This window comes from Gopherus flavomarginatus, chromosome 5, assembly GCF_025201925.1.
Source record: "Gopherus flavomarginatus isolate rGopFla2 chromosome 5, rGopFla2.mat.asm, whole genome shotgun sequence".
Classification (NCBI taxonomy): Eukaryota; Metazoa; Chordata; order Testudines; family Testudinidae; genus Gopherus; species Gopherus flavomarginatus.
In genome coordinates, this window is record NC_066621.1 from 45,752,143 (window position 1) to 45,764,233 (window position 12,091).

At 50.1% G+C, this 12,091-nt stretch overlaps 1 protein-coding gene across 3 annotated transcripts in view; it reads right to left on the bottom strand.

Moving 5' to 3' along the window:
• Nucleotides 1-3,889: 3,889 nt before the first annotated feature.
• The window catches only part of HRAS (HRas proto-oncogene, GTPase), a 76,490-nt gene continuing 68,288 nt past the window's right edge, over nucleotides 3,890-12,091 (bottom strand). For all 3 annotated transcript variants that reach the window (XM_050952973.1, XM_050952972.1, XM_050952974.1), the window contains 3 exons: nucleotides 10,367-10,526; nucleotides 7,195-7,319; nucleotides 3,890-4,173 (listed from right to left, as the gene is read on the bottom strand). In XM_050952973.1, coding sequence (XP_050808930.1) covers nucleotides 7,200-7,319; nucleotides 10,367-10,526 — 280 coding nt within the window. In that variant the 3' untranslated portion in view covers nucleotides 3,890-4,173; nucleotides 7,195-7,199. The remainder of the gene's footprint in view (nucleotides 4,174-7,194; nucleotides 7,320-10,366; nucleotides 10,527-12,091) is intronic.

The following is a 12,091-nucleotide window of genomic DNA, read 5'->3' on the forward strand; positions in this document are numbered from 1 at the left end:
TTTGTGACTTCCCAGAGCCATCTGCCATTCAAGCTGGTTTTGAAGCATGGCGCTTTAGCTCATCCTGTCCCTACTGGGGGGGGGGGCTTGGTTAAAATCAGGTAAGATTTCACTCTGATGGGCAGGATTCCTACAACATCAGCTGGCACAAATGCCAGAGAGCATCGCACACGCACCAGCTTGGGCTTTGACATGGGCTGGTCACTGACGACAGCAGACTTCTCTTTTGAAGGCATTAAACCTTTGATACAGAGGTTGGGAATAATTTTAAGACGACACATGCCACTTCTTCCTTTTCGTATCAAAGTTTGGTCCGAATCCTGGCAACTGTTCATTTCCCTCTACAAAAGGAAGCCAGTCTTTTGAGACAAACCACGGTCTGGTTGTTAAGGCACTCGTTGGGGCCTCGGGAGACCCAGGTTCCAATTCCCAGCTCTGCCACTGACCTGCTGGGTGTCCTAGGGTGAATCACTCTACATCCATTTCCACTTTCACCCTTTGTCTTGTCTGGTTAGTCTATAAGCATTTCAGGGTAGGGGGCCTTGGACACAGCTTCTGTGTCTGCACAGCATTCAGGAGGTGTGATTGCCACACGTGGGCACACTATCACACAGGCAACAAAACGGAGGATATACAATGCAGCAGTGCTAGCATCCCTTTGATTAACGGACGTGAAACATGGAGAGTTAATCACAGACACATTAAGCAACTTGAAATATTTCCCATGTCCTGTCTCCGTTTTAGTCAGAAGATCCACTGGCAAGACAAAGTCTCCGATGTTAACATCCTGAAAAAAGGCAAAAATAACCAGCATTGAGGCAACGTTCAGCAAAGCTCTTCTTAGATGGACAGGTCACATAGTCAGACTGGGCAACGACAGACTCCAGAAAAAAGTTTTCCCTGGTGAGCTGAAACTCGGAAAGCACAGCAGGACAACGAAAAGGCTTCAGACACCCCCGTAAGCAGAATCACACTTCATGCAGCCTAAATACCGATTACTTCAAAGACAGGCCCAGACAGATCTGAATGGAGAGCAACTATCAATAGAGGCTTTAAACACTTTGAGGAAGGCAGATGTGAAAAATGGATTAAAAAAAAAAAAAAAAGGCCAACCTCATGCCAAGTCTTCAATGGGAGCCTACGTATTCCTACATGATCTCTGTCTGCCACTTTCCTCCTCACCCATCAGACTCCTCAGCCACATGGGAACACAAGTGATGCCATGACATCATCTATACGATGGGCAGACACACAGACATACTGTGCTAGCTTTAATCCAGCTGGCAACGCTAAAAGTAGCAGTGAAGCTGTGACAGTGGCTGTGGCATGGGCTAGTTACCCGAGCACAATACTGCCTGGGATCCGGGGTACACTGACTAGCCTGTGCAGCTATGGCATCACTGCTATTTTTAGCTGCACTAGCTAGATGAAAGCTTGCTGGTGCCTGTTCTGAGTTCTCGCAGACACAGCCTGTATTTGTACGGCACCCCGCAGAATAGGGCCCTCAGGGCTCGGATTCAGTCAGTCGGGTGTACCGGTTCCTCGCTGAAGCTGCTGCCGTGTAATATCGAATCTCCACTTTCATTTGAAAACATGGCGACCATAAAATCTAGAGATTTAAAGAACACCCCTAAGTCATGACTCAAGTGTAACAGATGCAGAGAGGTCTGTGAGTGTGCTGAGCACTCAGAGGTGTCAACTGCCCCAATCATCTCAGCAAGGAGTTAACTGAGATACCCTAAATTATCACCATTGAGTATCTACAGAGCAAAGAAAAGCCTGCGGCACCAAGTCACAGTTAGCTCGGGCTCGCTGGGCTAGGGCTATGGGGTTAAAAACAGCAGCATACATATTTGGACTCGGGCTGGAACCTGGGCTCTTAAGCCCAGCAAGAGGGGAGGGTCTCAGGGCTCAGGCTCCAGCCTGACTGGAATGTCAACACTGCTACTGACCCACAATCAGACTCGGTGCCACAGGTTTTTCTTTGCAGTGCAGATATACCCGCCAATGTCAGCATTGTTTCCTTTCACTCCTCACAGCTCTGCACAATTTACGGTACGTGATGGCTCCTTCTGGCAACTGACATGGGTGAAGCTTATTTTGCGGGCGGAGCATGGAAGAGCATCACCACTTCACCCCCCGCCCGCAATGCCAATAGGGGCCTTTATGCACTCATGGAATTTAAGATCTCATCTCATCCACTCCTGAGTGCCTCATAGCACCAGCTGAATCCCCTGCTGGGAGGACTGGCTCAGTGATGCACAACCACTGACAAACTAGGCAGACACCCTGCCTGGGTCCAGTCCCAAAGGGCACACACAGCAGCTGCCCAAAGCACACCCCCAGCTTTATCAGAGGAGATGCAAATCCAGCAGGCGCGCTGATGGGACAAGCAGGTGACCAGGAAAACTTAATAAAAGCACTTTGAGAAAGACAAAATGTAATAAATTTTTCAATGCATCACTTGGGTTTGTTCAACACTGGAGCAGCTACAACCCCCCTTGCCACATAAAGCCACATTAAGTGCCTGTGGACATCTGACCTTTAACCTTGTCAGAGGTTGCTGCGCATCTGGTTTGGGTCTTGCGAGGAGCTTTAGTACAGTAAGTAGATTCCTTGTGCTCTTGGTTCACCTGTAATTAGCCACACTAGGTATAGTCACAGATTTACGTACACGTGCAGTATACGTGACTGCCACAAGATCCAAGCTGTACAGGCATAGCGGGGTCACAGTTAGCCAGCTGCTGCCAAAGAGGAGGCTAGCAGGGAACAGACACATCTATGGCAGAGGGGCCCCATCCTGCCTCCAGAACATACAAAACATTTCAAAACAGTCACATGGACAAAACCAGCCCCATCCCAGGCAAGAGCAGTTCAAAGTGGCCAAATCAATGAGCTGACAGTATATACAATTACTCTCCCATGACTCTTTCCCTCCCCTGCTCCCAAACACGACACTTTGGGGAATGGAAACAGCTCCTACTGTTCGAAAGTGTCCACGCAGGAGAAATCAAATCGCAGCAACAGAAAGCAACACACAGTAAATCCTGGTGCTGGCTCAGAAAAACACCAGGCTTCGAATTCACATCAAATGTGACCCCACTCTCTACCCACCAGGTGCAGAGCAGTGATTTATATACAAACTTTCTCAGCCCCACAGAAATATAACATGGCACATGTTGACGGGCATCGTTCCCCCATCACTCTGAGGGCAGACCCAGGCATGCAGTGAACTCCCACCAGACTAAAACTCAGCTCCTTGCAAAGACATTCACTGGACTCTTCCTACTTCCTAGGAAGGGACAAGAGAGAGCAGCATTATAGAAGTGATGGTGGTTACAAAGACAACTTCCCGTCTTCAGAACAGCATACACCTCACAAAACATGATCAGAGCAATCCAACCCATGGGAATTGGGGACTTTCAGTTAGTGTACGACCTACTATAAACAGAGCATCTCCATATTTTATCTTCAAATCCCAACCTCGCCCCAACCGTCTTTCCAGAAAATCACCCAGGCCCTTTGGGCACAGAATGACCATCCTAATTCTCTCTCCACTATAGGCTTGCAGTAACCCTGGACAGGACCTTTCTGGTGGGGAGCTTTGAAGAGGTTTTTTCTCTCTGGAGACCAAGGGATAGTCATACTGGCCCTCACACCACACGGCCTTTTCTAAAATCGAGGTGCCCCATATCTCCAGGACAATCACAGACAGGTTCCAGAAGAGATGGGTTATGCTCAGCTGAGCCACCTTCAAATCAGCTGGCTGCCAATAGAACCTTAACCAATCAAGAAGGCAATTCACCCCCCGACACACCTTCCACACCCTCCACCCACAAAAACCAGCAGCAGCAGCCACCTCTGAAGTAGGACAGAGCCACAGAGACCATTTGTGGAGACCATCAAATAATAATTTACTGTGATTCAATCTGTGGCTTTGTACAGTTGCTGGGAGAGGAGGAGGCAAAAGGAGACAAGGAGGGGGGAAAAAAGTCGCTTGTCATTCAGGCCTTGATGAAGTTTGAGACAGTCCGTGCAGGGCTCAAGATACCCTCCTCCTGGTCTCCCTCCTCCCCCATACTCTTCTCCCGAATCCGTTTGCTGCTTCTTTTGTTTCACCTCTGTCCGTGTGCTCCGCACAGTGGAAACCCCTCCAAGTCACGGTCCGGTCAACTGAAATGAGAAGGGGGAGGAGGAACTAGAATCAGCAGCTATCCTTATGCTACCCTCCGCTAGTTGCTACCCGGCCCTTCAGTTCCCACTACCTCTTGCAGAGGGAACTCAAAATGTTACACAGGGCTTGGGAGAACATGTTCATTTTTGAGAGTTTAAGCCCCCGCTCGGCAAAGTACATGCTTGACCTTAAAGAGAGACACTTTGCTGAACAGGGCTTTAGGCTGGGATTTGAGTACCTAACTCCCTTAGGCACCTTTCAAGACTCCAGCCTTTATGGATAAGGAGCATTTTAACATTGATGAGGAGCATGCTGGTGCTGCACCCTTGCAGGGCACGTTCCACCCACAAATCTCCACCTATTGGACAAAGGTGGGAAAATATCAGCATCTCCTCTCCCAGATGGAGCACAGGCAAGGCAAACCTTTTATATTGCTGGCTAAAAGATTCACAGCTGGGTGCCAAAGAGAAACTGAGCACATGCAGCTCCCTGGGCTTCAGGGGGGATTGTGGGTGCTCAGCACCTCTGACAAATCAGATCCCACAATGAGGCAAGAGCAGAGTCAGGAATCGAACCCAGGCATCTCGACTCCCAGGCCCCATCTGCCCCCAGCCACCAATACATCTTTGCCTCTCTTTTCCCGGCACTTCTGATTTACTCCCCCTCTACTCTTGGCCTTTACCAGATACTGCATCTAAAGGGAGCTGAGCACCCTAGCGCCTAGATTCTAATTCTTCCTTGGCCACTGATTAATGGCACCATGGATAAGTCCCTTCACCGCTCTGTACCTCAGTTTACTCATCATAAAAATGGGTGCACTGCCCCTGATCTACATCACAGGGGCACTGCAAGGTTCACTGATAAAACAGCTCTGATTTTACTCCCCTGCTGTTGGTCACGGCTGCTGCGCTGAATTATGCAATTCCCTGGAACATTTTGGCAAAGTGTGTCAGAAAGACGCTCTCCCAGTTAAAAGCTGTATTGTGGTTTGCAATGCAAATAAATACAGATAAAGAGGCTCCACTTTCCTCCACGTAGAGAAAAAGCTGGACAGACACCCTGCAGCATTGTGTGGATTTCTGCTGTCCGCGCGGTATTTAAGTATCAGTTTTCTGTCATTGCAGGGAAATGGTAAAGGCTCTTCATTGCTACTGGGATGTGGGGAACTCACAGAATAGTTAGATCAAAACATTTTCAAGGCCCCTTTGGAAAGATTGTCCATATCAGTGACAGACGCCAGCCCCAATCCTGCTTCGGCAGCACAATGCCCCTTGGTAAGGCAGAAGGGAACAGTAGTTTAAGGAGATGTTTGGAGCTGTGTGTGTGCTTTCAGCTGAAAACGATCACCGCCAGAGCAGGAAACGAGCCCCACCACTCGTATCCCCATCCGGAGGAAATGCTTCCGAACATCTGGATTATCTGAACATCTGGAAACCTCCCATAACAAAGCATGAGGATCAGTCCCACTGGGAGATCCCATCCAGGATCCACTTTCCTCTCAGCAGAGAGCCATGGGGCGGAGCACTCCACTACTTTTGTTTAAAGAGAGAGAATGTGGTGGTGGTGGGGGGGGCCCCTTGGGGAAGAGCTCTGCTGAGCTCACAGCCTTGCCAGAGGCGGTGCTTCGAGATAAAATGGAGGAAGACAGCTGCCGCTCTTTAGCAGATAAACTGGATAATCCCAGCTTTTCCCCTGGGAATTTAGAACCTGTTAAAGGAGATGGAGGAACAGCTCTGGTGCCTGGAGTCCTCTGTTCTCCAGGGAAAAGGCTTATCAGGGGCAGCAGCAGTGCACGCTTCCCTGACTAGCACACTTCAGCCCCAGCCCTTCGGGGATAGAGGCTAGTTCAGTTTCTCTGGCTCATCCAGCCCTTGCTCTCTCTGCTGACACTCCTACAAGAGAGCCTCATTACTACGGTAGTTTTGGTGACATGGAAAGCTGGCCAGTGAGAAGTGGACAAAAGCCACCACACTCATTCCATGCTGGCCATGAGAGAGCTGATAGCAACCTTTGCTCGCTGCCATCCGGGGCCGGATTCCACAGGACCCTTTTACTTAATCAAAAGTTTAAAAAAAGCAAGCCAGACATCCAACTTTGGCTCTGACTAGTATGATGTATAAAGCCAAACAGCCCTTTCATGAGACTGTTTGCAGCATGTCTACACTGGAGCTAGGGAGGTAAATTCCCGCCCTAGATGTGAGGGGGAGGGAATTCCTTTTACTGGACCAACCTCTGCTGGTGCCAGAGACAAGCTCTTGAGCTCCACAGCCCTTGTCTCTTTCTCCAAAAGAAGTTGGTCCAATAAGAGAGAGAGAGAGAGCGCGTGCACATGAGTGCCTCTCACCCACCTTGTCTCCCTCACACACTGGGACCAACACGGGTACAACAGCCCTGCAAACAACTTCGAATCAGAAATGGAGTCCCAGCCCCACTTATCCAGACTGCTGTAGGGAGAGGGGGTACATGGGAATCACAGAGCTGCCCACTCCCTTCACCTCCCCGCTGTTGCCACGGGGTGGGTGGGTGGCTGGCTGGGTGTGTAATGGAACCTGGCTTCATTTGCAGCTAGAGTTGGGCACGCGCGCATGTGTGTGTGTGCGCCAATTATTTTCCATGGGAAATTTTGAAAAATTGAGGTTTTCCCCTCCCTTTTAACGAAAAACAAAAAATAGAGAAAAAATACATCTTTAGTAAAAATTTGTCAGTTTTTGTGTTTTAAAACTGACAATCTTTACCAAAAAAAATCCTGCTTTTTTAAAAAGAAAATTGTTCAGTTTTTCATAAACAAACAGAAACCACCAGAAAATGTTGACCAAAGCAAGGGTTTTCTGAGGAAATGTTTGTTTTGGCCGATAGGCTGTTTTTTTTTTTTTGTTGGGGGAAAAAAGGGTTCAATGAAATCATTTCAACCTGCTTTATTTGCAGCCTGGTACATTGTTAATGAATCCCTGCCTCTGGCAACGGCTGGCTGCAGCCCGCACCCATCTCTGGCGCACCTCTCTCCCTCCCACTGGGCTCACCTTGGTCATGATATCACACATTTACAATTCATGCAGCCTGGGCCACTTTCATCCGGTGGATTCAGCTTGCGTAGTTTGTGCTGCCGGATCTCCCGCACTAAGGTATAGAAGGCGTCTTCAACACCCTGGAAGAGAGGCAAAACATTCTGCTCAAAGAACGCCACAGCCGCTCGGAAAAAGGGTGGAGGTGGGGGCAGATAGATCTAGGGGACCACTAGGAGTCCCCTGCAGAGAACTGCATAGTGTAGTTCAAGTGGGTTTTGACTCGAGTTAAAGGGATGAAACTGCAAAGAAATCACGGAGGAATCCCAGGAAATGGTTCCTCCTGGCAAAATGTGGCACAAAACTACCAGGCTACCAAAGGAAATGGAGGCTCCATCTCTAGGGACACCTAAAACGAGACTGGACATCCCACTAGAAACTGTACGTGAACGAACAGCCCTGGACCGACTGTCTTTTTCCCCCATCTCTAACCCTCCAAACCAGGGGCACCCCCCCCCCCAGAACCCGCACCCATACGTAACGTGTGCCCATCCCATAGACGGCAGGATGAGGAGCTTAGCAAAACAACTCAGAATCAGACAGCTAAGCAGTGAATGTAAAGACTAGCCCACAGCCCTGCAGAAAGCTGTGTTTCAATTCAGCAGACATCAACGCCCTTCTGTTGAACATCCAGCCCCTTAACACACCTCTTGCCCCCCGAGGCACGCACATGGGGAAACTCAGGAGCAAACCACATTGGGAGAAGGAGCACAAACTCCTGTCCCTCCCTCTGGATTGAACCAGAAGCCAGGACTCAGCCATGAACTGGGTTTGGTTAACACATTCTCTTATATTTCAGTGTGGGGCTGGGCATGCACTCATCTGTAGCACAAACCCGAGAGGATCCTCTTCTTGTTCTGTGCTAGCCCCTGTGGGCTTGCAATCAAGAGCTGTTTGTTATAGGTGCCCTCTCGCCCTTCTGCAGCCACTTCTTGGGCGTTTTCCTCACAACCAGGCAGACTGATCCAACAGGCGTTATGGGGCCATGCAGCATGGCCCCAAAAGAGACCAGCAGCAGAGGCTACAGGACCAAAGGGAATGAAGATCAAGGTGCAATTTAAAATCATATGGGGCTGCAGGCGTTCATTAACTCTATGGACTTTATGTACCACATAGCCCTCCCTACACCCCACGTGACCCACTCGGAGCTGTGCAAGCCTGTGATGTAGCCCTCCCTACAGCAAGGAGAGACAGCTCTTCTCTAGGGCGATGGGATAACCCCTGTATACGTACGTGTGTGTGTGTGTGTGTGTGTGTGTGTCTATACATATGTCTGCAGGGTCAGTGACCTTAGAATACACCTAAGGATGAAGAGATGAACACAGGGAAGCTGCACAAAGGTGCATTGGAAACAATCTGCTGCCAATGCCAGCCTAGGACACACCCAACTGCAGCACGTGGGTGCCTTTTAAACCCTTTTTTTGTAATCCTTCCCATGAGTTGGGTGCTGGTCAAATGTCCCAGATCAAGGCCCCTGAAGGACAAAGTCCTCCCTCTGTCCAAAGGGCAACCAGCATCCCTACAACCCTCTGCCAGCATGTCTCAGCCCTGACCTGCGGGGACCTAGCAGCAAGAAGGCCTATTCAACCCCAGACCTCTCTGCTGAGACTACCAACAAGAGCTCCCATTAATGCCAATCGAGGAAGTGCTCTGGAGGGGCAGACTGATTCCACACAGGCTACCCTGTGGCCACCCCTTTCCAGCCTGTGCATTAAATTCCATCCCCTCCAGAGCTCACACACAGGGCAAGCCCCCACTGCACGGGGGACTCGACCAGCTCACTGGAATAGGGAGAGGAATTCTCTGCTGGAACATTCAGCCTTGAGGTGGCAACTGACTCCTCCGACCATGGGCATTTCTCCTCTTCAATCTACACAGCACGCAACTGCCACAATAATTCACTGGTCACCTCTGCCATCTCCAGGCACTGGCACCGAGAAGTTAGGGAGAGAGCAGGCAAGACAAAAAGACATGTCTTTTTAGAGAGGGGAGGCAAAGAAGAGGTAGCCACTAACCCTGAACCTCATGCGTTCTCCCAGGCCTAGCACCCAGGGGACACAGCTCCATCGGGAATTGCTGCGGGTAGGGCAAGGGTGGCATTAATCTGATTCCTGGGGGGCCCCATTTAATCCTGCAAGGCACTTGTGTAATACAGCGATGACTGCAGCACAGATACACTACCCACCCCTGTGCACTGACGCAACATGGGCCTTCATGCTGCGACGCAGCATCGGATCATCACAAAGCAAACCAGCGTGGTCGGCCAGGACAGAAGTAGCAGCCTTGGAAAGGGCTGAAGGGTGCAGGGCAGAGATCCGGCCATGGTTCACCCAGGTGGCAGCCAGCCCTCAAGATGGGTTTCCTGGCAGCTTTATCCCAGCATCCCAACTGTGGTAAATCACTGCCAGCGCTGGCCTGTTCTAATTCATGCTCACTCCCTGCTCACTGGCACTTCAGAGCTGTCAGAGGAGACGCCGCACGCTGTGTAATTAGCAGCTGGCGCATTACTTGCCTGACAGCAAATGCATGTTGCTCTGTCAACAGGGCTGTGCGTCAGCCATGCTGCTGTCAGTCACAGGGCTTGTGGAACTGCTGCGTGAAGGGGGAGGCAGGCTCAGGGATTGTTTCCTCACATAACGCAGGGAGAGCGCAGATGGCAGCTGTGGGAGGGGCAGGGCAGAGGAGGAGGTTCCTTCTGGCCAAGCTGGCTAGGCAATTGCTTACAGCCACAACAATGGAATGAAGCACTGAAGAGGAGGTAACTAGATAGGCTGGTGAAGCCTTACAAGTCTAGCTGTTTGGTGCTGGGGCAGCTCTCCAGGCACCAATCCGAGCCCTATGCTTTCAGGATATGCTGTATCCACACCCCCATCTCTGGCATTACCAGAGATATTCCTACCTGGATTGGGGCGGGGGGGAATAATAAAAAAAATTGTGCAGAAATCCCACCTGCCCCAACGTACACAACCCAGTGTGACTGTCACCACAGAGAAATAGAGTAGGACCTACACTAAGTGCTGAGAGTGGAATGTTTAGATGGGTCACATGGAGATAGGGGTTTATAGGTGTGTGAAAGAGGGGGCTTTGAGGACTGCTATTGGTTCACATTTTAAACCATCTCTCCTCCTACCTGTCTGGTTTTTGCTGATGTCTCTATGTAGGGGATCCCGTAATTCCTGGCCAGGTCCTGTGCTTGCCGGGTTTCCACTGTCCGGGCTGGAAGATCACACTTGTTTCCCACCAGCACCATGGGGACATCGTCTGAATCCTTCACTCTCTTGATCTGCTCTCTGCAGAGACAGAGATGCCGAAGTGAGGAGAGGAAAAGCCAGGGGAGGAGCCATTTCATTATCACAATGACAACAGCAGCTAGTTTCAGAGAGATCCTCGTGGGAGCAGAGCACATGCCACTTGTAATAGATAGGAACAGAATTTCGCTCCACTAATACAAGCCCCAGGGAAAGTCAACAGAATTTGTGCTTCTAAGTCATTTAGGTGCTTTATGAAAATCCCACTCTTTGTCCATTTATTCTGTGGAACCAAGACAAGCTCGTACATTTTAAAAATGATTACGTGGGGCATGTTTGTTATTGGAAGGCTGGGGACGAGAGGCAAAGCCCACAGCCCAAAGTGCCCCTTTGGCTCCAGGATAAACAAGGGCTGTGCTTAGCTTTGACCTGTCACAAGGTCTTGGGGGTTATCTGGAACAGCTTCCCTCTATCAGCAACAAAACTACAGCCAGGCTCAATACTGTAATCCCAGAGCCATCAGTCAGCTGTCCAGGGGCACAGAAACATCCCCTATTCCGGAGCAGGAACAAAGTCTCACTCGCTCATATGGAAAGGCAAAACAATGAACATGGACCCAAGTGCCACAGTCATTGGCTGGGATCTGCTGGCCAATCTGAATTGAGTGAAGAGAAAGAATGCTCAGGACCATGAGCTGATGGATTCTGCGGTGTTTTTCCTAGGCAATGACTGTGCCCCTTGGTTATTTGCCCCACTGGAAGAACAGATGTATGGTCTAAATAAAAAGCGACACCCATGCCACTCTTCCCCCCGCCAACAAGGCATTGTGAATCCCTCTCATTATTCCACCCCAAGTTCGGATACTGATTCAACATGTTCAGAATCCCCTGGAGGTGAGAAGCAGCAAATTAGTACACTGACCTCTTGGCCTTTCAGTCCTGGAGCCCTGGTTTCAAATCCTGATGTTCACAAGTGAACGGACTCATCATCTCAGTTCCCATTTGTCCACATTGCAAAACCACAGCCTGCACTATGGACCCAATTCAGCAAAGCACGTACGTATGTGCTCAACTTTCCTCAGCTTCAGTGGAAGCTAAGTACATGCTTAAGTGCTGTGCTAAATCAAGGTCTCTATAACCAGCCTCGTCTACTGCAAGAGACACACCTTGGGCTGGAATAACAAGGGATGTTGCAGGCAGTTGCTGCCTTATGCCAATGTAGGTTCACAGGATCCTGATCTTCCAGGGTCCCTGCATACATACACACCCCATTTCCCCTCCTCCGGATTTTCCTTCCACACTCCTGTCTGATCCCATCGCCTCGGAGCTGTGGCAGAGACCAAGAGCCACTGACCACATGGATGGAAGGGGATCGCTAGAACCCCTGGAATATAACGATGAAGAGATGTGGTACAAAGGATAATGAGGGTCACCACAGGCTGGGGGTGGAGGCTTCCAGATGCACAAAAACCGTCACTGGAGGGAGAAATGGGGAACCTGGTCATACGTGGGGGGTAGGGGCTGGAGGAGGCCTGCAAAGTGTTACTTCGTATAGGACCCTGGCAAAAATCTAGGGCTGGTCTTGGTAGCAAATCAGGACTGAGGTGC